Source organism: Castanea sativa, chromosome 1 (genome assembly GCF_040712315.1).
Source record: "Castanea sativa cultivar Marrone di Chiusa Pesio chromosome 1, ASM4071231v1".
NCBI classification, from domain to species: Eukaryota; Viridiplantae; Streptophyta; class Magnoliopsida; order Fagales; family Fagaceae; genus Castanea; species Castanea sativa.
The window spans coordinates 25390499-25417512 of NC_134013.1; the positions used below are offsets into that span (position 1 = coordinate 25390499).

Consider the following 27014-nt stretch of genomic DNA (forward strand, 5'->3'; position numbering starts at 1 on the left):
GAAGAGGAGATGAAGTATCTGGCTCTGGATTATCCCCGAGAGGAATCTGGGGATGACAAAAATGCCTATGCACCATGGTCTCCTTGAGTTGCTCACCATTGAACCTGCTGTTTCTTTTTTCTTCTTTTGTTATTGTTTTTTTATTTTTTATTTTATTATGTTTATTTTGTTTAGCCATTTTTTGGCTTAAGTTGTAAAATAAACTTTATATTTCTAATTTTGGTTATAGATTTTGTGTTTCTTTTAGAAAAAAGGTTGACGAGTAGCATATAAATGGTCATCTATCACTTGCAAACCATCCATAAGAATGAAGAGTAAGAGTATGGACGAATGTAAGTGCATTAATTCTAGACAACAATCAATGATCAAGCAATGAATAGCATGGAACTGTTAACCTTATCCAATAATACGGAATTAAGGGTCGGTTACAAACAGAAAATGTTGGGATTAATTTGCCATCATTGAGCATTAATTACTCCAACTGCAATATAATAGTATACTGAGTAATAACTCAACATGAGGCTATATAAAGCCAAGAAAGATAGGTAAAAGTGGACGATCACAAAATTGTTCTACAAATTACAGATTTCCCAACGAGTATAAGCTAACTTAAGCATTGGAAGGTCCTTGGCAAGCCCCAAACCGATGCCTTTATCTGTTGAGTGCTTTCTGTGACACAAGATTCTAGGTCATCCATCATACCAACAAGAACATACTGACAAGGTGAATAGAGAATTCACCAATGAGGAGTACCAACGAGGAACTTAGTCAATAGAGAATTCAACGGCTTATAATCGGATCCCCACAGATAGCGCCAAACTGATGAAGCAAGAATTCATCAGTTTGATGCCGTCTGTGGGGATCTAACTATAAGTCGTTGAATTCTCTATTGACTAAGTCCCTCAAAACTAATGGACTTAGCTATGACCACACCACCGGATCTGGTGGTAATGGCCCAACAAATTCAAGCACTAACAGCTCATGTGCAAGAATTGATGAAATGACGAATTGAATCAGAAGACTCACCCTAAGACTACGACTATGTCATAGTGTCAACGTAATCACAATGACAATGACGACGAGGCCTAGAGTCCAGAGAATAGAAGAAGGGAGACCTCAGAACATACTACACAATCAACTCATGGTAGTGACCAAATGATGAAGAACACGAGAAAGGAGTTAGACAAGGTTAAAAATGACATAGAGGGGAAGATAACAATAAACATAGATGGCATGATCAAAAGGACCAACTCACCCTTCATAGCCAGTGTACTAGAGTGCCCCTTGCCTCCCAAATTTCATCTCCCTCAACTGGAGGTTTACGATGGCACTAAGGATCCCCTGGACCACATAGGGGCATTCAAAACAATTTTGAGCCTCCAACAGACCCCAAATGAAGTTATTTGCAAGACATTCCCAACAACCCTTAAGGGAGCAGCAATGGTATGGTTTAGTAAATTACTTGCGGCGTCCACTGCAAATTTGACCAGTTGAGTGATTCCTTTGTATGTCATTTCATTAGGTGTCAATGCCATAAGAGGCTCACCTTCTATTTGCTAACTGTAAAACAGTAGGAAGGAGAGACCCTAAGAGAATATGTGAAGCAATTCAATAAAGCAGTTCTAGAAATTGATAAAGCTGATGAGCAAGTGATAATGACGACCTTCCAGGTTGGGTTGATCAACCCTGACCTTGTTTTCTCTCTAGGGAAAACTCCTCCGACCTCAATGAATGGGGAAGACGCGCTGACTGCAAAGGGACTAAAGGGCAAGCAAAAGAAGGATGAAGGCACAAAGTCCCAGAGCAAGAAGAAGGAGTGCAAAGATAATCTCATGGAAGCTAAGGCTAGCAAAAATGGTTTGGACACATCATAAAAAAAATAAAAAATAAAAAAGAGTTGAATTTCACCCCTTTGCTACTGCCTGTGGACAAGATTCTCATGCTGATAAAGGACGACCCTACACTGAAATGGCCTAAACCATTGAGATCATCCTCAAAACAGAGAGATACGAAGAAGTACTACCACTTCCATAAAGACTATGGTCATTATACAGACGAATGCTAAGATTTGAAAGAACAGATAGAGGAGTTGATCCAAAGGGGGAAACTTCAAAAGTTTGTTAAGAAAGACTATCAAGCTCGCCAGCAAACAAAGGAAAAGCCTCCTGACGACCATAAGGAGGAAGATCGGGACAATCTCAAGCCAATCATGAGAGAGATAAGGACGATCATTGGGGGACCAGTCATTGGGGGATCATATAAGTCCCTGAGGAAGGCAGTCCAGAGACAGGTGAATAGTGTTCATATCAAACACTCAATGGCAAAACATCATCGTACTGGGAATGATGACATTGTTTTCTCCGAGCAAGATGTGAAGGGGATCAAGCAGCTGCATGATGACCCCCTCGTCATTATGCTAACCATTAAAGGATTCAACACCCAAAAAGTGCTGGTGGATAATGGAAGCTCGGCAGATGTAATGTACATGATGGCTTCCTAGCAGATGAAGTTGGATCCAAAACGCCTCAGGCCCTTCGGATCTCCGCTAGTTAGTTTTAGTGGGAACCGTGTTTATCCAAAAGGCATCATTTCATTACAGATTACAGCAAGGACTTACCCGGCTTAAGTGACGAAGATGGTAGACTTCTTGATCGTCGATGGCCCTTTGTCTTACAATGTGGTTCTTGGACAACTAACCCTTAATCGCCTTAAGGCAGTAACTTCCACATACGGCCTGAAAGTGAAATTCCCGACCCCCTACGGGACTAGAGAAATCACTGGGGACCAACTTTTAGCTCGAGAATGTTTCCAAGCGGTCTTGGTATCTAGAGAAAATCACACTGGGATGGTAGAAGAAAAGCCACCCAAACCCATGGAGGAGGCAGAAAACATCGAGCTAGTGGAAGGAGACCCATCCAAAACCACCAAGATAGGAAAGGAGCTTCAACAGTCCTTGAAGGACGAATTAGTGAAGTTTTTGAAAAAGAACTTGGATGTCTTTGCATGGAGCCACGAGGATATGCCAGGGATTAACAGACAAGTAATAGAGCATAATCTCAATGTTGACTCCACAAAGAAGTCCGTTCAACAGAAGAGACTAATATTTGCTCTAAATTTCCAAACACTTTTCACAGTTGTGATATTATCTGCTGACTAAGGGATAAGAACTGCACCAACGTGGCACTGGGACCTATAGGTAGGTAGCTTTACCACTACTTGGAAGACAAGTCTTGGTCGTCAAGAGGGATATCAGGAATACTATGATTGGTACACGTGTCTCTAAGGTGACTAATTGTGCATTCAACCAATTAAGGGTGTCCTTATAGCCTCAAACCTTGAAAAGCCACTGTCCCTTTTTGGTGAGTGCTTGAGTACCATGTCAGGTGTAAATCTCACTTCATTTCCAAGACAATCATGCTTTTAGCACAGACCAAGATAAAATCTCTTAACCCATACCTCCCCTCCCTTTTCTCACAGTTGCTCCTTGTGTAGAGTCTAGATTCAACCACTTACGCATTCTCTCATGCCTTAATGGTGTTATGTACACAGATTCAACACTGCAAATATTCGTACTTGCGAATTGTAGCTCAAGTTGGCCAATTTTGTTAGTATCTTCATCTACAATACAGTATTTTAATACAACTTAAGTGTACCATGAAAGTAAATCAATAAAGAATTAAAATTGAATAATTATGACTATAAATAAATGAAATTACCTTCAAATTCACGTAACAAACTTTTAGTATATAAGGTAGCTTCCACATTTTCAAGCACACAGTTTTGTCACTTCTTCTTTTTAGTGACAAAACACATGTTTATTATATTAAGCATGCTTATACATAAGTAATTTTCAATTCTAAATACAAACTTGCATGCATAGACGCTTGCACATATTGACCACATCTATTCCTTCGATCCCTCCAAAAAAAAAAAAAAATCAAATTGGACTGGAAGAGACAATAATTTTAAGTTGGACTGGCTCAATCACATTATAATTAAATCCACGCTGCTAAAATCATCTAACTACTTTGCAATCCAGCCTAATCTCTTGCCCACCAGTACTAGTAGTGATGCTACTCATCTTGATCATGGACTTCACAAAAGCCTCCTCAAATTTTTGTTGGGAGCTAGCAAACTTAGAAACCAATGCTTTAGTCTTTGGGGTAGTGAGTAGAGCTTGATCCGAAGAAAATATACTCTTCCCTTGGAGAAGTAACTTGTAGTATGCGTTGTCAAATGTTGTGGTGGTAGAATCCAGTGTGGTGCCGGCATTTTTCACCTTGTTGTTCGCGGGACATATGCTTCGTAGGCTGGCTGCGAAGGATGGCTGCAGTGACGGGTCTATGTCAAGGGAGGCATTGAAGTTATGGATTCTGTTCTGGAAAGATGAGCAATGAGCGAATCCAAGAGTGTGACCCCCTACAAATGTGTATCAATAAGATGGTCAGTTATTTATTAAAAACAAAATCAATGCTATGATTAAGAATTACTAAACAATTGGCAAGTACTATAGCTTTATTAGCTTAAGATTTATGATTTAATTTCAAACCCAGCTGGGCAAGTAAATATTTATATATATACAGGGATGAAGCAACAGGGCAGTAGTGTAAGATGGTTTCTATGTATAGAAACATACCTGAGAGAGCTACAAGATCTTCCAAGGAAAGACCTCTTTGGGAGAAGCTTTGCTGTAGTTGAGAGATGTTGAAAGTGGGAAATGGCAATTGTCTGGTGTCGTTTGCCGTTGAGGTTCTTCCATCTTTTCTTCCTTTTGGTACTTGCCAAGTGGGACCTCCAGACTGTACATCAAACCAGACCCAAAATATTAAAAAGTTCTACTATAAGCTTAGATATTGGGCTTTTATTGTTATAATAATTTTTTTTTATATACAAGATAAAATTTTACTCTAGTTTAATCTAAGTGTACTATCTTTTGAAAACTTGAATCTCAACATTTGCCTCTCACACCTTACAAGTACTTATACTTATGGAATGACTATCACACCAACGGTATGCGATGGTTGTTATGATAATTAAGTAGTCGTTGTTGTAGTTATTGTTATATCAAATTAAATTCTATAAGGATATGGTATAAAATCCAAACTTTACCTCTCCAATTCCAAGACACAATCACATTCAAGTAATTCTAATACCCATTTGAAAATCTAAATTAACTGTAAGTTTATTAAGATGTTATTATGTGTAGTAGGATCTATTAAGTTTTAAATAAAAAACTGATGTGACAATCTATTATTGGATAGTGTAAAATATAAGTTTTACACCCACCCTTACTGAATTCAAACTCTTGTTATATATTGTGGACAAATGTTTTTTTTTCCTAAATTGAACCGATTAAAGGAGATGGCAATTAGAATCCACGTGTATATTAATCATACAACTAATCAATGAATCATATTTATGACTACTGAATAAGCCATATTATAGTTGTTAAGTAGTGTTCTTCCAAATTACTATTATTATGACATGATAAACTAACCAGAGCAACAGCATCACGAGCAGCCAGAGCCAAGATATCAGCACAAGAGACGACGCCGGGGCACAATGCTTCCACCGCTTTCTTTGCATTGTCAATGACATAAAATGCATGCAATGAAATGTTAGGAGGCCCGTCTCTTTCTGCCTTTTGATTTCCCTTTGATGCGAGCAGCACAGAAGCATCACAACCCTTAATCACAAAACATAAAGTACCAAGTAGATTTACATATGAACAACGCAAGCCTTATAAATATTTTTTACTGCTCAATAACCTGAGTAATGTTACAGGAGTTCGACAAAAATTATTTATATAGGATATTAGAGTTTATTTAGAGAAATCAAACTTAATTTAGAAAAAATTTGTTTAGTGTTTGATCGCTTTATTAAAAAAGAGAATAAGTTAATGTTATTTTAAACGAATTAATATAGTTTATCACTATTTATAATTATAATTATATTTATATATATATATATATATATATATATTAAAATGATGTGGAAAAATCTGATTTTCAAATTCATATGTGACAACAAAAGAAAAGGTCAACAAAAAATTAAAGAGTTTCATCTTATTATATACAGAAATGATATATAGATATAAATAAAAATAAGCTTAGGATGATTACTCTTATGAAACAGTCGTGAAAGTGCATCCGAAGCAGCGCTGCTGGAACTGTTTTGTCATTTATCATGGCATTTTTTACAGCACTTGTAATAGTGGACTCAAGACGTGGGCATGTTTTGTCATAGTAGTTCAAGCTCAGTGCATTCACTGAAGAAGAACTAAAGAGAATGAAAAGGGCAAGTGCAACTAGTATGGTTACCATTGTTGAAACTAGTCAAGTCAATTGACCTATATTGTATTGTGCTATTTGTCGGTGAAAACTCAGAGATGGGGAATGTCATTTATATAGTGATGTTGCAAAAGGCTAAGGGACGCTTCAAGCTTGGAGTGGTTGTGAAAGAATTCGGTTATTAAAGATAGTATTATTGGAGTCGTATTATTGAAGCAAGCTCAAAAGAGGCCAAGCCCTGTCACATTTCATGTTGTTACTTAGAAAGTGATGTTCATGTGGTAAGAGGTTGGGCTCCGACAGGGCAAGTTCTTTTCACCAAAAGCAATGGGTCATAGGGATTGAGACTTTGAGTCTCAGAATCAGCCTCTCCTAGAAAAAATTTGAGTATAATGCTGCCTATTATGATCTCTCCCAAATTCTGCAAAAATTAGAGCTTTGTGCATTATGTATTTTCCCCTCTTTTGAAGGGTATTAAAGTGAAAACCATGACCAATGCGAAAGATTAACCTTGGATGCAAAATAAATATGACTAAAGGAAAAGAAAATAAATATTGGAAATGAGACCTAGTAATTGCTGAATTCCTTGATAAACTTTTTCTTGGTTTAGAACAGAAGCAAAGGGATGGCCTTTAATTTTCATTAGAACAGCTCAGTGACCCTACAGAGTAAAGACCTTATAAAAGAATATATTAATTTCTTGAAGATGATTGTCAGCAAGGAAGAGGATACCATACCACACCATACCGGCTCATATGTATCGAACCGGTATGTGCACCGGTATAGAAACATCAACGTTTCGTACCGGTATAAATACCGGGTGTAGCAGACGTTCTATTTTGTAATTTTAAAATTTATTTAAGGGCAAAACCACTCTCTCATTCTTTCTGTCTCACAACCTCATGCCGTCTCTCTCACTCTCTGTCTTTTTTTTTTTTTTTTGCAAAACCACTCTCTCAGTCTTTCTCTCTCACAATCTCTCTTTCTCTCTTATTTCACGCCAATTTGAGATTTGATTTCTCAAATCTCATCTAAGCCGAAGCTAGAAGCTGCAAAACAGGTAAAATTTTGTATTTTGTTTTCTTAATATGCAATGAACAATTAAGCTTTCTGTTTTTTATGTTTTGTGTTTTTTTTTTTTCCTTTTAATTGATGCTAAAGTCTAAATCCATAAATAATTTGTTTTGAATTGAGATAATATATCATGATAAACTTTTATTTTTATTTTATATATATATATATATATATATATATATATATATATATATATAAGTGGTAAACCTGAAACGGTCCAGTAATACCGACCGATATCAAAATATATCGTTTTTCTAGTCAAATCAGTTCCGTTTTCGGTATAAAATTGATTCCCTTGATTGTAAGTTGTAATGAATATAGAAAGGCACCTTTGCGTAATATAAAGGTCATATGGCACCGACCAGTACAGGTTGTTTACCACCCCCAAAAAAAAAAAAAAACTAGTACAGAGTTTCCAAATTCAACAGCAGTCCGAGTGTCATTATCACCGGGCAACAGCTAATAATTGGGATAATCCATTACAACTACTGATAAGTAATAGCTTTATTGGCCACAAATTCTTAAAACTTCTTCGTCGACCCTTTGCCACTAGTTTTCCTCCCGCCTACTCATTACAGTTATAGCTAGAAACTGTTAAGATTTCCAGATAACAACTAGTGCCATGAAAGGTAACTTACCAAGTCTTCAATTAGAGCCCAAAAGATCTGCCTTTTTAAGCAAACACAGGAGGCCCATGCACCCTAATTAGCAACTATATATTTGTTTCTACCTAATAATATTTTCCAAGAGTAATTATTTTCAACTGAAAATATATTTTCAAAAAAAAAATTGATTGTACACTAACGTATTTAGAAAATATTTGTATGTGTTTGATTGGGAGTGGAAATACTCTGAAAATACAAAATTCACAATTCCAACAATATAATCTCGCAAAATCCACCATACCAAAATTCATTGTGATCCCACAAAATATAATTAAAATCCACTAAATTTTTTGATAATAATAATAACAATAATAATAATAATAATCAAGCCCAACAACAAGAAGAATCTTAGTGTTCGCTTGGGAACAGCTTATTTAACTAAAATTGAATTTTTTTTGTTAAAAGTGCTATAAATAAAGATAAAAGTGAGCTAAATAATACAATGAGACCTATAAGTAGTATCAAAAAGTGCAGTAAAATCCATAAATAATAGTAAAAATAAGCTGAAATTTTTAGCTTATCCCAAATACACACTTAAGGTATGTTTGGATACCGCTTATTTTGCTGAAACTGAAAACTTATTACTAAAAGTACTGTAGATAAAGGTAAGAGTTAGTTAAAATAGTACAATGGGGCCCATAAATAGTACCAAAAAATGCATGAACAGTACCGTGGGACCCACTATTTTTTCAGCAAAATGCAAAACTTTTTCATCCTAACGCAATCCAAATGCACGCTTAATAAGTAAAAAAAAATTGATTATCTTTTGATAGGTGCAGCAAAGATGATTATTGTTAACGTGTATTAGGGTATGTGGGTTTTAGGCTCACCTTGTTTACTTGTATAGCACACTTACTTGTATTGCACACTCTGCGTTCTATATAAAGGCACTCATGTATATTCAATTACTTGAGAAATACAATACACTTATTCAATATTTCTAACATGGTATCAGAGCCATTGTTCTAATCTTCTTGTGTCTTGCAGTCTTGTTTTGTCGGTATTTTTCGCTGTTTCAACTTTTGTGGTTAGTAAACCCTTTCAGTGCACTCTCTCGACTGCCTGCCACCATCAGAGGTCCTTAAGGTTGAATCTCCGCCGCCAGAAGCTCCTCCTCCGCTTCCAAAACCACTGCCACCATCGAATTTGTCACCTCTGACCTCCGATTAGGACATAAGGCATATCACCTTGTAGCTTTTCAATCCCTCTACACAACGCCACTAGAAACTTCCTCATCTGACTGTCCACGCGCCGCCTCGTGCCGGTCAAAATTTTGGCAAAATCTTCCATGCGCCTCATGCGCCATCAGTATTTCTCCGATCCTGTCGCCGCCGCCGCTGTCAGAATCATCTTTCTCTGATCTACATAGTCGAAAAATAATCGGCTTCTTCGGACTTACCACGCGCCCTTACACGCCGCCTGAAAATTCTCTACAACATAAGCTACGCACCACACGCACTGCCCTTCTGCCTTCTGACGTCGCTTGCTGACTTCATCTACCACGTCAGCCCTAGTTGCTCACCTACTGACGTCATCGTCCAGTCATCACCTAGTCAGCGCTTACGTCATCGTGTTCACGTGAGCCTCTGTTGACTTTGACTATGCATTGACCGTTGACTTTGACCCAAAGTTGACTTTTTGTAGTCCAGGTGCTCCTTACCTAGTTTTTCGCGTATATTTCATTTTTGCTTCTAAATGAAGAATAAGGACAGGTCTTCTTCTTGTTGCAATAATCGTCACCGATAATCCAGCAAACGTTTTTACAATTTTTGCAAACATTTTGGCCACAATATTGAGACATACTATCATCGCAACAAATCAGCTGTTTCAATTTCTACTGTTACTGTTGCTAACACTGAGAGTGTCCAACCAATGGCTCCCGTCTCTACACAGTCTAAGTCTTCAGGTCACACTTTCACCATGTCCACAAATGACCTTAAAAACACCATCGCCAATGTCATTCGTATGGTTGGTAATGCATCTTATTCCTCTTCTCTCTTAGTTTTATCTGGTATGTCTCCTTCTTCTTAGCTTATGGATTCTGCTTGTTGCAATCACATGACACCTCACTCATCCTTATTTTTTAAACTGAAACTTGCACTACGCCTTCTTAATATTCGCATAGCAAATGGTTCCATAATGTCTGGTCATAATATAGGTTCCGTTTCGACCTCCAACCTCTCAGTTCCTGAGGTCTTTAATATTCCTGACCTTTCTTACAATTTTTTTTTCTATGGGATAATTAGCTGAGTTGGGTTATTACATTATATTTGATTATTCTGGGTGTATTGTGCAAGATCAAAGGACGGGATAGGAGCTTGGGACCGGTCTTAGAGTTGGGCGTATGCTTCCCGTGGACAACCTTCGTCTTCCACTTGTTGCTCCTGTTTCTGTTGCTGCAGCTGCTACAGTTTCTTCTATTCCTTCCCTTGCACTTTGGCATGCTCGACTTGGTCACGCATCTTCTTCTCGAGTACAACAATTGGTTTCTAGAGGTTTGTTAGGTTCAGTGTCTACAGAAAATTTTGGTTGTGTTTCATGTCAGTTAGGACAACAACCAGCTTTGCCTTTCAATACTAGTGAATCAATGTCCACTCATATCTTTAACCTAATTCATTCTGATGTCTGGGGGTCTTCCCCTGTCTTTAATATTGGTGGATTTTGATATTTTGTTGTCTTCGTTGATGATTATTCCCGCTATAGCTGGATTTTTCATATGAAACATCGTTCTGAATTATTACAAGTATATTCTAATTTTGCAAAAATGATTGAAACTCAATTTTTCAAATGTATCAAAATTTTTAGATCTGATAATGCACTTGAGTACACTTAATATGCTTTCCAAGCTATTTTGCATTCCTATGGCACTGTTCATCAAGTAACTTGTCCAGCTACCTCTCAGCAAAATGGTAGAGCCGAATGAAAACTCCGTCATATTCTTGACACTGTTCGTGCTCTCTTTCTCTCTGCCAAAGTTCCTGCTCCTTTTTGGCGCAAAGCTGATCTTCATGTTGTTCATGCTATTAATCGCATTCCAAGTCCTGTTATCCAAAATCAAACTCCATATGAATGCCTTTTTGGGTCACCTCCATACTATCACCACCTTCGCTCCTTTGGTTTTGCTTGTTTCATTCTTCTTCAGCCACATGAGCATAACAAACTTGAGCCTCAGTCAAGGCTTTGTTGTTTTCTTGGCTATGGAGAAACTCAAAAAGGGTATCGATGTTATGATCCTGTCTTTCATCGTCTTCGTGTCTCTAGCAATGTTGTTTTTTGGGAACATCGCTCTTTTGTCGAGCTTTCTCACTTTGTTGCCTCCTTATCTTCCTCCTCTGTCTTAGGTCTTTTTCTAGATGAGGTACATATTCCTTCTGTAGCTACTCCTAATCCTCCTATAGTTGCCCCTGATTCTCCTGTAGACTTCTCTGTCCAACCACCAAATTTTCTTGATCCTTTTTCATTTTTCAAGTTCACCCTTTAATAAACAACTGGAAGATGAACAGGTTGAAGACGAGCTACCCAACCTTGAGCTTGGGTCCCTTGCTCCTGCTCCGCCTGAAGATCTTGCACAAGACATTCCACCTCATCACTCAACTCGGGTAAGATTCATTCCTACACATTTACTTGACTATTATTGTTACACTGCCCTTACTACACTGCACGAGCCTCACACCTATCGTGAGGCTTCCATTGACCCTTTATGGCAGATTGCAATAAAAGAGGAACTTGATGCATTATTTAAAAACCATACTTGGAATTTGGTGACTCTTCCCCCTGGAAAATCTGTGGTTGGTTGTAAATGGATCTACAAGATTAAGATTTGCTATAGTGGTTCCATTGAGTGCTACAAAGCTCGTCTTGTTGCAAAAGGTTTTACACAGGAGTATGGGATTAATTATGAAAAGAACTTTGCTCCGGTTGCTCGTATCTCATCTGTTCGTGCCCTCTTAGCTGTTGCTATTGCTAGTAAATGGGACCTTTTTCATATGGATATCAAAAATGTATTCCTTAACGGGGATTTAAGTGAAGAAGTTTATATGCAACCTCCTCTTGGTCTTTCTGTTGAATCAAACAAGGTTTGTTACCTTTGATGTGCTCCACGAGCTTGATTTGCCAAATTCAGCTCTACCATCTCTCGCTTGAGTTACAGGGCTAATTATTATGATTCTACCTTATTTCTTCGTCGCACTGACAAAGGCACTATTTTACTTCTCCTATATGTGGATGATATGATCATAACTGGTGATGACCTCAGTGGCATTCAAGAACTCAAGAATTTTCTCAGTCAGCAGTTTGAGATGAAAGATCTTGAATATCTTAGCTACTTCTTGGGTCTTAAAATCACTAATTCTACAGATGGATTTTGTATTACATAAGCCAAGTATGCCTTTGAACTCTTGTCTCGAGTTGGACTCATTGATAGCAAGATTGTTGACACTCTAGTTGAGTTTAATGCACATTTGACTCCCACAAAAGGGAAACCATTTTCTAATCCCTCTCTTTACAGACGCTTGGTTGGCAGCCTAGTTTATCTCACTGTCACTCGTCCAAACATTTCCTATGCTGTTCACCAGGTGAGTTAGTATCTGTCTGCTCCATGATCGACTCACTATGTTGCTGTTCTATGCATTCTTCGATACTTAAATGGCACTCTCTTCGATGGTCTTTTCTACTCTGCTCAGTCTCTTCTTGTTCTCCGTGCATTTTTTGATGCTGACTGAGTAGGAGATCTCACTAATCGCAGATCCACCACTGGTTATTGCTTTCTTCTTGGTTCTTCTTTGATTTCTTGGCAAAGTAAGAAATAAACTCATGTGGCTCGCTCCAGTACTTAAGCAGAATATCGTGCCCTTACTAATATCACATCTGAGCTCCTTTGGCTACGATGGGTTCTCAAAGACTTAGATGTGTCCACATCCTCTGCTACTCCTCTTTATTGTGACAACCAGAGTGCCATTCATATTGCTTACAATGATGTCTTCCATGAATGGACTAAACACATCGAGATTGACTGTCATTTTATCCGTTATCATCTTGTTCATGGTGCTTTGTCCATGGTGCTCTCAAGTTGATCTCAGTCTCCTCTAAAGATCAACTTACAGATATCTTCACCAAGTCACATCCTAAGGGACGTCTTCGTACTTTGGTTGACAACCCCAAGTTGGTCTCACATCCACCTTAAGTTTAAGGGGAGTTGTTAATGTGTATTAGGGTATGTGGACTTTAGGCCCACCTTATTTACTTGTATAGCACACTTACTTGTACTGCATACTCTGCCTCCTATATAAAGGCACTCATTTATATTCTATTACTTAAGAAATACAATACACTTATTCAGTATTTCTAACAATTATCAACAAGTTTCGTAGTAGTCTGAATTTTAATCAACCTTGGGTACGACACAGTTTTTTTTTTTATATATTTAAATTTCAGCATGAATCACAGAAATTGCTTTATTAACGTAATTCACAACAACCAGACCAGATGGTATGGTTCATTGCAATTTACACACAACACAAAGTCTTGGAGGATTCTAAGATTAGCCAGACCAAAACGCTGTCGTGTTTTGTTCCGTGTTCATGCTTTACTTAATACGTCACCGTTTGAATTAGTTGTCTCATGTGTGATCTTTTGAAACAAATATCCCACGCATGCACTCACTAAATGGAACGACACAGTTTTGAGGCATCCGTTTTTGATAAACGACATCATTTGCTCTGTGTTTCATTACCAACTGAGCCATATGTTTAACAGACATGAGAAGGTTTATTTAGCTCTCATTTTATTTTTTACATTTTTTGGGTTTTCTTGCTGGGACTTTCATGGTTTAATTTGGTGAGATTTTATGGTTTTGCAGTGACTTTGCTGTGGGTCAATTGTGGGGTTTTTTATATGGTTGCAATTTTTTATTTTTTATTTTGTTGAAGTGGTGTTTAAGGGGTGGCTGAGTTTTCGTTGGTAGGTAATTGCTGGCGGTGTTGGGTTTGCGCTGAGAAGAAGAGAAGGAAAAGAGAGATAAATTGTTTATATCATTTGATTGGGATGTATGTTAAAATAAAAAATAAGATATTGAGTGCACTGTTAAATAAGTTGTTAAAATATATAAAATAATATCTTAAAGTGTAAAATAAGTTTTTTTTTTTTTTTAGAACTCTGGATGCTAAAAATAAATGGGCTACTAACTGTTTGGAATCTTCAGATTAGTCAAAATGTGTTAAATTTCAAGAAGTGAGCTTTTTCAAAAAACTGAATTCAGAAGTCAGCCTTTTTCAGCAATTTCAGCAAAGCGTTAAAAAATTATAATTTGTAACATTATCCTCCCAGGTTTTTTTTTTTTTTTTTTTGAGAATGCATTATCCTCCCAGTTGACTCCCAATTCCGGTGGTTATCTATACTACTATTTAAGGGGCTTCTCCTGTTTGGATTCTTATTTTTTTTAATTCAAAAATGTCCCTACAGTCTTATATTTAAATAGAGACAAAACTAAAGGACAATCTGGTAAAAACTCATCTTTTTAGTTCAAAGATGCCCCTACAGTCTTATGTTTAAGTAGAGACAAAACTAAAGGACAATCCGGTAAAAATGCAACTCCAACTCCCGCTAAAATATTGCCTAAAAAATAGGACCACTCTCCTATTAATTTTTAAATTGATTTATTCACTTATAAATTAGATTTTTTAAATAAAAATCATATATATATATATATATAAAATAATTAAATACAATTTTTTTCTACAAAATAGGACCACTAAAAAAGAAAAGTCTCATCGCATGCGCGAAGCGCATGTGATGAGACTAGTCTTTATCTACTAGTTTTTGAATAGACACGCAATATAAGTGAACTCAACTCAAGTGCGCTATTAATTACAGCACGCAAAATTGACTTGAAGTAAGCAAAATCTAAGTCAATTATTGCTGCGTTACTGGACAAATTGGCTATGTTGTTGATGACAAATTTCCACCGGACATGATGGATTACAGACACATGTCTACTTTTGAATATATGTCCGTATCTTAACGTGTCCAATAATAATTGTTATTGGACACAAGTTATTTAATAACAACTTACTTTTGCCACTAGACACAAGTCATTTAATATAACTTACTTTAATTTCCTATAAATACCAATCTTATCACCACAAAAATACTGAGAGCTTGGAAAGCATGGCAGTGAAGGCTCTTCTCCTTGTGCTATATGGTGAGCTTCACTTCTCTTTTAAATTTATTATTAGTATTATTCTGGTGCTTCATGATTCTGGGAATTGTGTGTACTATGTTGTATAAGATATGTGGTATTTAAAAATTAAATTAAAATTTTTTGAGGGTTTTTCCCATGGTGTTTTTCTTATTTTTGCTAATCAACAGGTGCAATTTTACTCAGCATGAATCCGGTGGACATAATAAGCGCTAAAGCTTGCCCACTATATTGCTTACAGGTGGAGTATATGACTTGCCCATCTTCGGGTGAAAATAAACTAAATCCAAGGTGCAACTGTTGCTTAGCTCCAAAGAACTGCACTCTTCACCTTGCTGATGGGACTTCGGTCTATTGTAAGGGAAATTGAAAAATTGGATTACTTGTAAGTTGCATTCAGAGTGAAACTATATAAGCTTTTTTTCTTTTTTCTTTTTTTTTTTTTTCTTTTTTGAGAAGAAGAATAAATAAGCTATGAATTAGTATTTACAATTTCATATATTGAAATAATAATTGCGTTCACTAGTTACATGATGGGATTTTTTTTGTTTATTTATGTAACTGATCTATAAGAAAAATATATTAAAATGTTGTTTGGATCATTGACAAGTGTGTGTCCTATGATCTACCACTAACAACCAAGAACAAAAGATGGCAAACTAAAGCAGGCAAGAGCTGAGTTAAAGAAACAAAGATTTTAAGTGACGTTTGGTATGAGAGAATCCACATTACTCTTAGCATTCAAATTCTTAGGAATATGATTCCTTACAATCTGGATGCCTAATAAGGTAGTGATTCTTATGTTTGGGTTCATTGGGAATCTCTTAAGATTCCTAGGAGTATGAAATGATAATGTTTGGTTTATTTTCAAGAATTTTAAATGAATTATTTATTTTTTCTATTTTATCCTTAGATATGAATGTGAACTACTAAGTCTTTAAAAAAATCTTCTTCTAAATAAATAATGAAAAACAAAATATAAACTAAAAATTAATTTGTTGAGCAAAACACACACAACAACAAAAGTGAATACCTAGTAATAATGGAGGGTCCCCTTCTTCAAACTTTTTTTTTCCACATGTGAAACCTAAATAGAACTTTGTTAAAGAATATATCAACCGAGTTGTTTATCCTGTTTATATTATTTTGGTAGGAAAAGATAAAGACAAGGGAAAAGATAATTTGTTTTATATTTTATCTTAATCACTTAAATGATAAGGAAAAAAGGATTTAAATTGTCAATTTATAAATAAAAAAAAAATACAATTTCCTTTAAGTTTGGGAATATAGATACCCACCTGTTTTAAAAGAAATCCACAATCCTACCTGTTTTAAAAAAAATCCACATCCCTACTAAGAATGGTTTAGAGAAGGAATCCAGATTGTCATGACCCAAATCCATGGAACATAAATTTAGATGCATGACTAACTTCCTAAACTTATATAACTCAATAAACATAAATAATTCAAAATAAATTAAAACTCCAAAGAAACAATACTCTAAAAAAACCTCTTACATAAATCTAAACTCTACAAATTGGAAATAATGTCCACTATACAAAAACATGAATTACAAAATAAAGGTAACTAAAATTCTATAAGTCTTCAAGTAATACTGAAGTCGCCTACAACTTCCACGCTCTACCTTGCACCTTACAGAGTGATCCAAAGGTTCTATCCCCAACTACACTTTGATTTGAAAATAATAATTGATGGGGTGAGCCACACATCCAATAAGCAATTATACACAATACACAACATGATAGAGTCAAGTAAAGCACGATTATTTTGATTTTTCACAAACTCACTCAATGATATCAAATATAATTATTCCAAAACATATAATGAATCACTTAATACATATGTAATCACATCTTAAAATCATTCGAAAACATATGCATATAATTGATCAGAGCATAGTGTCACATATACACATCACATATTCTCATATACAATCCTGTGAGCGGATACCAACATCTAACCCCTGCTGGTGAGGGATCAACACATATTCTCACATACAATCCTGTGAGCAGATTTAAACATATATCTGTTCAATTCTAAAAACACTCATTTTGAGTCACATATCACAAAACAAAATATATACAAAATAGAATAATTTTCTTAATATTAACAATTATTCTAGATATAGAGACATATCGAATATCACAATATTGAATTGAAACTGAATCAAAGGATGCTTGACTCTCTTAGGGAATGAATAAGAACTAAAGAGTTTATATAAATATTTTTATAATTCTTGAGTAAGTTTGAAAACCTAATTTGCTAAAAGAAACATCTTAAATACCATTTGGAAAATAAAAATATGACTTTGAAATCGCTTGGTTTTAAACAAACTTAAAGAACAAGAACGTTTTTAGAAAACTTACTTGAAACTCAATTATTTTCTAAAAATAGTTTAGTTTAGAAATCATATTTTTAATGAGATTTAGATGTTCAAAACTTCATTTAAAATTCGAAGTTTCTCTTTAAAACATTATTTAAAAGTCGCAGTTTCTCTTTCAATGACATAAAAAAAGTGCTTTTGATAAACTTTAGAAAATGTAAGCTTAAAAACATAACTTTTGAAAACTTTTAACTTCTAAGAACCTAAGGAACAAAACTTGTGCATATTATGCACAATTACTTACAGGACTTGAATCACTTTGAAAGTCCAACCGAAACACCCTTCAAAAAGTCTCAAAACACTCTCAAAAAGGACATATATTCAATCATGGAAATAACTTAATATCCTCCACAAAATATAAATCTTATGGAATTATACAAACTGACTCACTAAGACTATACTTTGCTGAACTAAATGCTAACACTAATGCAAAGCACCTCTATCCAAAAATATGTTTCCTGGAATTTATCAAAACTTAGAGGCAGTAGCCAGTACTTTTGGATATAATATAACCCCAATGAATACTTTGGGCCACATCTAATATGACTTTGTTCATGGACTTAATACCATTGACCCTAATGGATTTAATATCATAATATTTTGGGATGAAATTACAATTCGGATAAAAATCAATTCTGTCAATATCCTTCAAAACAACTGTAGTAGTTTTGAACCTAGAGAACAAAACTTGTTCTAGGGATGCACAGTGGACAACGTGCAAGCCATATACACGGAGGCCAATTATGTTTCCTTGCATTGGGTTAAATCTTATATTACCATTAGAGAAGCACGAGCCGAAATACCCTAGACCTTAAATTAATATTCCCATTGAAAACGTAAGGACACAGGGCCAACTTTAGGATTTAAGGTTATAATCTTGGAATCTATATTCAAATGAAATCTGTAGGCAGTTCAATGAAATTGTGTACTCACTTTTAGGAATTAATCTAATATATATAGTCCTTTGTTAGACCCGAGGTCCTCAACGTCAACGGGTAATCAATATAAAACACAAAAGTACCATAACTTAAAGAGTATTACAATTAGATCTTTACATGAATAACACTCATATATATAACCATCTTTCCATTGAAATCGATTAGTCAAAGTAGTAGACATAACTGAATCTTACAACGCTGCCAAAATCGTAATTATATCTCAAGATTTATAACCAGTATAGAAATATTGAGATGGGGTTCTCACCTTGATTTTGTAGCCAAACCTTATGCCCCTAAATAATTTTGCCTCTTCAATTGTATGTGTTCTAACTGCTAAACTTCAAGGGAAAAACACACTTCCTAGCTTCCTTAGTGATGAAACCCTACTTATGAAAACCCTAATTTATCTTTTCCTCCACTCTATATTTTAACACATCAGAGATGTGGGCTTGGTGGAATAGTGGGCTGGAGCTTAAAACCCACTTGAGCTTATTTCTTTAGTCTCTAGAAGCCCATAAACATCTTCCTCTTTTATTTATTTATTTATTATCTTAATTGCCACACCAAATTGTATACACTAAAACTTTAATTTTCTCACTTATTTGTAGAACCACAAAATTGTCTACTCCCATCTTACTGTGCGCACACATATAGTACCTCAACTATATATTAAAAATTACAAGGTACGAAGATAATCATAAAAAAAAAAAAAAAATTGGGGTATTACACAGATTCCCTGGCATCTAATTCCCTAGTGTGATTTGCAACCAAACATGAGAATTTTTAAATATTCTTGAGAATCCTAAAATATTACCTCGTACCAAACATTACATTAGAGTAAAAATGCCAAACCTAGAGGTTGAAGGGAATGGCCCAGCAAAGGAGGTTTAAAGGTCCAAAGCCGACTACAAAGAAGACTTCAAAAACCTCCCTTTCTCTTGAAATGGAAAGAGCAGAAATTTCTTAACTATTAGTAAAAATATTGATGTCTAAGATTGAATTTTTTTGGGTCTTTTCCTTTCAATTTGCTTTGTATAGAGAGAGATGGTGTAATTTTTCAGCTTTAGCATTCTGGCGACTTGGCCTCGCGACTGGAACGAGTCGTGAGTTTGAGTCGCGAGCTAACTGCCTGGCCAGATGGAAGTTTTTTCCTATAGTGCTCCAGCTATCACGACCCTTCAGCTCCCTTGCATGCTTCACGCGTGTGCCGCCTTTGGCGACTCGCCAATCGCGAAATCCAGTTGCTAGGCTCTTCTTGAGTACACACATTTGAGGTTTCTTCACTCTCTCATACACTACCTTTACATAATTTCCACCTAAATACAGGGTATCTAATTCCTAAATTACAAATAAATTTGGCACGAAATAAAGCTAACACATCATTGAATAAATTCAACCTTACAAAAACACTCTCATTAAAGCACTAGAGGCATTACCCCAACCATTAAGGCCCTCATTAGAGGCCTCTAATGGCTAGGAAATTAAAAAATAAATAACATGCAACTTAACTATTAAGTTTTCAAAATATATAGCCATATTAATTTTTTAGTGAGAGTTTGAAAGGTTTCTTTACAAACTAGTTTGAAGAAATTTTTTGTCAAAATATAAATAATAATTATCCCATATTTCTTAAAAGTATGTGTTGTATGTGGTAAGCTTGTATAAAAAACACACATTTAGGACTTTAAAACTCTTGGGCATATGATCACACAATGATACTTCGTGTGTTTAGAAGAATTTTCAATTTAATCAATTGTTTTTATTTTTCCCTCGTTATCTCTGAGTTTTTTTTTTTTTTTTTTGACAAAATAAACTTCCATCTTTTAAGGCTTCAATCTATTAATTTTCATTGTAATTGTAACTATCTATTTATGGAAGTACATAATTACTACAATAACTATCACTTTATTGGTGGTTAATATTTCTGTATGTTTTCAATGGAGACATTCACTAATTCAAGGTTTATTTCAATTCTCTATTGGATAAAGTTTAGCAATAAACTTAGTTGTAATCTAAAACTATAATTTCACTTAATATATTTTTATTTGATGTGAATTTTGAAAAATTCACTGTTGGATTACATTTTTTTCTTATATCCTTCATATTTGCATAAAATTCTTAAGATTAAATATTAATAGCTATGTCATCAATCAAATATTTAAATTTTAAGTTTTTGTAGTATAAAATTATGTATAAAAAATAAGTTTATAGATCAAATAGTAAATAAAATCCGATTGACACGAAATTTTACACGTGGATTAAGAACATGTAATTTAACGATTAGATTATCAAATTATGTAGCCATATTGATTTTTAAGCAGAACTTGTAACCTTAGACTATAACCAAGTTTGTTGTTAAAATTTGTCAATATAATTTTTCATTATCAACAAAAAAAAAAATTAAAATTAAAAAAATTGAAAACAACAGAAATTAAAGACGATACTTCCCACCATAATTGTTCAAATGTCTTCATCAAAAGATTTAGAGAGAATTATTCTAACCTATGTCCTATATTTTTAGAATCCTTTAATTGAACACAAGCTTGCTCAAAGACTAGGCTAGGATCCTCTTTATTTTTTACTAGTCAATGTTTCGTGCAATGCACAGTGCATTGTGAAAAAAATTATAAGAATTTATAGTATCTCTCATGTATAATACTTATTGTGAGGTGCCGAAGATCCGAAGACCCGAGGATCCAAAGAGCTGAAGACCTGAAGACATACTGAAAGGTCTAATGAGCAGAGGAGAATAAAGAAATATGCCCGAGGATGAAGTGGGATGGTCGGGTAAAGGAAGAAAGAGAGATTGATGATGTAGGGGACATATTGCAAATATCTGGGTGGAGCTGGATAACTATGAGCGTTGCATTAAATGTCCTGTACCAACCATTCTGGCCGCATTAAATAGGAAATACCACCTTTGTCCGCTGCATTAATATAGACATGACCTGAACAGTATAGAACACAGGGCTAGAGCTTTTCTCCATTACCGACGGACAGGTCTTAGGGGAAGAGATTGAGTAGATGAAAAGGTGTAGGGCTGAGATGATAAGGGCAAAGGATATAAATAAGAGAGAAGAGACATAGAAGAGGGACTTTTGTTGTTGTTACCCTCTCTACAAATTCATTGTATTCGAATCTCTAATCATAAAACGTATTGTGGCAGTCTGTTTGTTGTATGATTTTTGGTCCTTACAATTGGCGCCGTCTGTGGGGAACAACAAAGTGAGACATTCTGGTTTAAAGGTATATGGCAGAGGCAAGCCTAGAAAGGGGAGAATCAGTAAGTTCACGAAGAAGAGACTTAACCGTAAGTCTCCAACGGGGAGTAGGGAAGAGACATACTTCAGGGGTGGCGGTGGAATCACATCGTAGCGGTCAGGGCGCTGAGCAACGATCACCAACTGAGGGGCAAATGTCTCGCGACGATGTGTTGCAACAAATGCAGTCTGAGATAGATTACTAACGCAGGCATTTAGATAGTAAGAAACGGGGAAGGAAGAGCTCTTCTTGTTCTTCCAGCGACAGATCTGAAGCAAAATTTGGAGGAAAGGAACTTCCAACACTTGAGTCTCCTCACAGTGAGGCCCGTGTTAGTGCTTCTTTGGGTGTTAGGACAAAGAAGTGGAAGGAGACGCAAGGAGAAAGTGGAGCATACCACGGCGATGGAAATGATGCAATGGGTAAAGCTTTGAGGCAAATTTCAAAATCCCCCTTTGTGGCCAGGATAAATAGGGCAAAGCTCCCCCGCAGGTTTTCTCAACCTATATTTACTATTTACAATGGAAGGACTAATCCTATAGAACACGTCAGTCATTTTAATCAAAAGATGGTTGTCTACTTGAATAATGAGGCGCTGATGTGCAAAGTGTTTCCCTCCAGTTTGGGGTCAGTAGCCATGCGATGGTTTGATGCTTTGGCAGAAAGTTCCCTAGCGTCCTTTGAAGAATTGACTAGGGCATTCGGGGCACATTTTATAACTTGTAGTAGGATCCCAAAACCCTTGGATGCTTTACTATCTATGGCCATGAGGGAAGGAGAAACACTCAAAACTTATTCTGATCGATATTGGGAAATGTATAATGAAATTGACGGTGATGTGGAAAGTGTGGCTGTGAGAACCTTTAAGGTGGGGCTTCCCACGGAACATGGATTGAGAAAGTCCTTGACAATGAAAGCAGCTGTAGATATGTGCCAGCTTATGGACCGGATAGATAAATATAAACGGGTGGAAGAGGATCAAATGCAAAGCAAAGAAAAAGTGAAGGTGTATCCGGAGAAGAAAGATCTTCGGGGAATGGGGTTTCTAGGCAGTCGGCCTAAGCAAGACTTTCCAAGTCACCCAATGTTGGTTAATTCATTGTTCAAGGAGCCTATCCATCACATATTGGAGAAAATTCGGCATGAACCGTACTTTAGACCACCCAACAAGATGAGTGGAAATGCATCCACGAGGAATCAAAATCTTAATTGTCATTATCATCAAGACAAGGGACATACCACAGAAGATTTTCGAACATTGCGTGATCATCTGAACCAATTAGTTAAAGCTGGGAAGATCAATCACTTCTTGGCTATACCGGACGGGCAAGTGGGACAACAAGGTACTTGAATGTATTGGGGAAATGCTCCTCAGCCAGCTCTAGGCACCATTAATGTTATTTTGACGCAGCTGAGAAGAGAAGTCGGGGATCCTTCATGGATCATGTCCGTGCCAAACGGTTTTGGAAATGAAGTCATGGAGGAAAACAATCAACTAGTTAAAAGAATGAGGTTCTCGACGACGCCGGTATTGGGGTTCTCTGATAAAGATAAGGAGGGCACGTATCAACCCCATGACGATGCATTGGTAGTAACTATTCGTATCGGGGGATACGACATGAGGCGAGTCTTGGTGGATGATGGAAGTGGTGCAGAAATCATGTATCCTGACCTATTTAATGGTTTAAAGTTGAGAGAAGAGGATTTGGAGAAGTATGATTCCCTATTGGTAGGCTTTAACGGGAAACAGGTAATTCCACGGGGGATGATTAGGTTACCTGTACAGGTGGAGGGTACCGAAGTCCAAGTTAACTTCATAGTTGTTATGGCATACTCACCGTACACGGCTATTTTGGCTAGGCCTTAGCTCCATGCAATGGGGGCAGTTTCGTCAACTTTGCACGTAATAGTGAAATATCCTATCCGAGGAAATGTGGGAGTATTACATGGTAGCCAGGCAGTGTCTAATGTCTGCAAATATCAGAACAAGCCAAGGTTCATTAGCAGGGGCGACATCGAAAGCATCATAGCAATTAAAGAAATTTGCTCGGGAAGTAGGTGTTGATAAGGATGGAGGTTCTACCGAGGAGTTGGACAAAATATTTATAGGAGAAGATAATGAGAGATATTTTCAGGTGGGATCACAGTTATCAGTGCTGGAAAGGGAGGAGTTGGTTCAATTTTTACAAGATAACATTGATGTTTTTGCGTGGACAACCTATGATGTCTCGGGAATTGATCTGGAATTCATTTTCCACCATTTGAATGTTAGTCCCAATGCAATGCCCCGGAAGCAGCCTTCTCAGCGTGCATCCTAAGAGCATGCAGAGGCAGTTAAGGAGGAAGTTAACAAGCTAAAGCAAGCAGGGGCAATCAAGGAAATTTGTTATCCTGAGTGGCTGGCCAACACTGTTGTGGTAAAAAAGAAGAACGGCAAATGGAGAGTTTGTGTTGACTTCACTGATCTAAACAAGGCATGTCCAAAGGATCCTTTCCCCATCCCAAGAATTGATCAATTGGTGGATGCAACTGTTGGGCATCCCCGGATGAGTTTCTTGGATACTTTTCAGGGTTATCATCAAATCCCTATGTCATTGAATGATCAGGAGAAGACAGCTTTTCGTGCTCCTAATGGCAATTATTATTATCGAGTGATGCCCTTTGGTCTTAAGAATGCAGACTCCACTTATCAACGGATGGTGACTAGAATGTTTGATTCACAATTAGGGCGTAATATGGAGGCATATATCAATGATATGGTGATCAAAAGTAAAAAGACGGGAGACCATTTGAAGGACTTACACGAAACTTTCTCAGTACTTAAGAAGTATAAATTGCGTTTTAATGCATCTAAGTGCTCTTTCGGGGTAGGCTCGGGAAAGTTCCTCAGGTATATGATAACTCATCGGGGAATTGAATTTAATCCTGACCAAATCAAAGCCATCTTAGGGTTGCATCCTCCTTGGAATCCTAAGGAGGTACAAAAGCTAGCTGGAATGTTTGCAGCCTTGAATAGGTTCATATCCAGGTCTGTGGATATATGCCGACCTTTTTATCGTCTTTTACATAAATGGAAAATTTCCAGTAAACAGATGAGTGTAACTTGGCTTTTGAAGATTTGAAACAATACTTGACGAACCCCCCGATATTATCAAGGCCAAAGAAAGAAGAGGTGTTCTATGCCTATCTAGCCATCACGAACCATGCTGTAAGTCTTGTCTTAATACGGAATGATGACGGGGTTCAAAAACCAATATATTATATCAGCAAATCTTTACAAGAAGCCGAGCAACGATATTTACCTTTGGAAAAAGCTCTTCTAGCTGTGGTACATGCTATAAGGCAGCTGCCTTATTATTTTCAAGCTCATACAATAGTGGTGCTCACCCAGTTGCCTCTGCAGGCTATCATGAGGAAATCAGACTACACGGGTCGCGTAGCCAAATGGGGAACTAAGCTGGGAGCTTATGATGTTAAATATATGCCCCGGACAGCCATTAAAAGGCAAATTATTCCCGATTTTGTGGCTGAATTCACAAAAAGTGAAACTAATCAAGAAGATGCAATGATGACTGTAATGACTATTGGGCTGGGAATGTCCCTCTTTGGGAAGTCTATACGGATGGGGCATCAAATCGAAAGGGAGCCGGGATTGGAGTTGTGTTAATTACTCCTGAGAAGCTAGTTATGGAAAAGTCACTGAGGCTTGGATTTATAGCCACTAACAATGAGGCTGAGTATGAAGCTCCCTTGGCGAGCGCCCAAATGGTTAGGCATTTGGGAGGAGAAAAAGTGGAGTTGTATTGTGATTCTAGATTATTTGTCGGACAAGTTAATGGAGAGTTTGAGGCAAGAGATGAGAGAATGAAGAAATATCTTGAACGAGTCAAGGGGGTGTTAAGTTTGTTTAAAATTTTTCAAGTACAACAGATTCCAAGAGGGCAAAACGCTCATGCCGACTCATTGGCCATGTTAGCCACATCGCTGGGCTCAAAGTTGCCACGGATGATAATGGTAGAGGATTTGTTGACCTCTAGCCTTACAAACATCTCGGCAGTCAGGGTTCACAGCATTCGTGTGGGCCTGAGCTGGATGGATCCGATTGTAACCTTCCTACAGCACGGTGTATTACCTGAAGATAAAGTGATAGCCGAGAAGGTACGGAGAAGCGCTCCCCGATATTGGCTGTCAGAAGAGCATAAGCTGTACAGACGATCTTACTGGGGGCCGTATTTGCTCTGCATACACCTTGAAGCTGTGGAGCCCTTGTTGGAAGAGTTACATGAAGGAATATGTGGGAGTGATATTGGAGGAAGATCATTAGCCCATAAAGCCATGACTCAAGGATATTGGTGGCCAAACATGCAGAGGACCTCCCAAGAGTATGCCAAAAAGTGTGATCAGTGTCAAAGGTTTGCGCCAAACATTCATCAACCAGGGGGTGTCTTAAATCCATTGTCTAGTCCATGGCATTTTGCTAAGTGGGGTTTGGATATCATCGGACGTTTTCCTCGGGCAGTTGGTAATAGGAAATGGCTCCTTGTCGGCACAGATTATTTTACGAAGTGGAAGGAAGCTGAACCATTAGCCAATATCAGGGATGCGGATGCTAAAAGGTTCATTTAGAAGAATATCATAACTCGCTTTGGAGTCCCACATACTTTGATTTCTGATAATGGACTCCAATTTGATAGCAAGGCTTTCTGCTGGTATTGCGCAGATATGGGAATAAGGAATGGATATTCAACACCGGACTATCCTCAAGGAAATGGTCAAGCCAAAGCTACAAATAAAGTTATTTTGGCTGGATTAAAGAAGCGTTTAGACAATGCTAAAGGACGATGGGTAGAAGAGTTGCCTCATGTGTTATGGGCTTATCGTACTATGCCCCAAAGATCGATAGGCGAGACACCCTTTTCAATGACATATGGAATGGAAGCTGTAATCCCATTGGAGTCGGGCTTTCCCACCTTGAAATCCGATCAGTATAACAATGTAAGTAATCGTGACATGCAGCATGATAGTTTGAATACCATCGAAGAAAGAAGAGAAGTAGCTAGTGTGAAGATGGGAAGCTACCAACAGAAACTCAAGCAAACATATGATAAAGGAGTTAAATCAAGACCTTTGGTACCAGGCGATTTGGTGTTAAGAAAAGTGGTAGGAACAGCGAGAAATCCTGCTTAG

At 36.9% G+C, this 27014-nt stretch overlaps 4 protein-coding genes across 4 annotated transcripts; 3 read left to right on the top strand and 1 right to left on the bottom strand.

Annotated features, from left to right (window-relative positions):
- Positions 1–3661: 3661 nt before the first annotated feature.
- Positions 3662–6376, bottom strand: LOC142608110 (peroxidase 64-like). Its single transcript, XM_075779823.1, has 4 exons — positions 6123–6376; positions 5498–5686; positions 4637–4799; positions 3662–4419 (listed from the first exon to the last, which is right to left on the bottom strand). The coding sequence occupies exons 1-4, from the start codon at positions 6321–6323 to the stop codon at positions 4016–4018; spliced, it is 957 nt and encodes a 318-aa protein (XP_075635938.1). The 5' UTR covers positions 6324–6376; the 3' UTR covers positions 3662–4015.
- Positions 6377–15104: 8728 nt separating this feature from the next.
- LOC142622627 (proteinase inhibitor PSI-1.2) lies at positions 15105–15755 on the top strand. The gene is made up of 2 exons (XM_075796142.1): positions 15105–15227; positions 15395–15755. Exons 1-2 carry the CDS (start codon positions 15194–15196, stop codon positions 15592–15594), a joined length of 234 nt encoding a protein of 77 aa, XP_075652257.1. The 5' UTR covers positions 15105–15193; the 3' UTR covers positions 15595–15755.
- A 5580-nt stretch (positions 15756–21335) lies between these two features.
- LOC142623545 (uncharacterized) lies at positions 21336–23178 on the top strand. The gene is made up of 2 exons (XM_075796984.1): positions 21336–21445; positions 22038–23178. The coding sequence occupies exons 1-2, from the start codon at positions 21336–21338 to the stop codon at positions 23176–23178; spliced, it is 1251 nt and encodes a 416-aa protein (XP_075653099.1).
- Positions 23179–26549: 3371 nt separating this feature from the next.
- On the top strand, positions 26550–27014 carry LOC142623556 (uncharacterized). Its single transcript, XM_075796992.1, has one exon. It carries the CDS (start codon positions 26550–26552, stop codon positions 27012–27014), a length of 465 nt encoding a protein of 154 aa, XP_075653107.1.

What these genes read in the sequence shown, in the direction of transcription:
- LOC142622627 (XM_075796142.1), top strand. Translation starts at nt 15,194, where the DNA reads ATGGCAGTGAAGGCTCTTCTCCTTGTGCTATATG. An exon ending in TCTTCTCCTTGTGCTATATG is followed by an intron (nt 15,228 to 15,394) that starts GTGAGCTTCACT and finishes GCTAATCAACAG; the next exon opens with GTGCAATTTTACTCAGCATG.
- LOC142608110 (XM_075779823.1), bottom strand. Translation starts at nt 6,323, where the DNA reads ATGGTAACCATACTAGTTGCACTTGCCCTTTTCATTCTCTTTAGTTCT. An exon ending in TTCACGACTGTTTCATAAGA is followed by an intron (nt 5,687 to 6,122) that starts GTAATCATCCTA and finishes TTTGTGATTAAG; the next exon opens with GGTTGTGATGCTTCTGTGCT. An exon ending in CTCGTGATGCTGTTGCTCTG is followed by an intron (nt 4,800 to 5,497) that starts GTTAGTTTATCA and finishes TTTGATGTACAG; the next exon opens with TCTGGAGGTCCCACTTGGCA.
- LOC142623545 (XM_075796984.1), top strand. Translation starts at nt 21,336, where the DNA reads ATGAAGTGGGATGGTCGGGTAAAGGAAGAAAGAGAGATTGATGATGTA. An exon ending in AGCGTTGCATTAAATGTCCT is followed by an intron (nt 21,446 to 22,037) that starts GTACCAACCATT and finishes TTACTAACGCAG; the next exon opens with GCATTTAGATAGTAAGAAAC.
- LOC142623556 (XM_075796992.1), top strand. Translation starts at nt 26,550, where the DNA reads ATGGGAATAAGGAATGGATATTCAACACCGGACTATCCTCAAGGAAAT.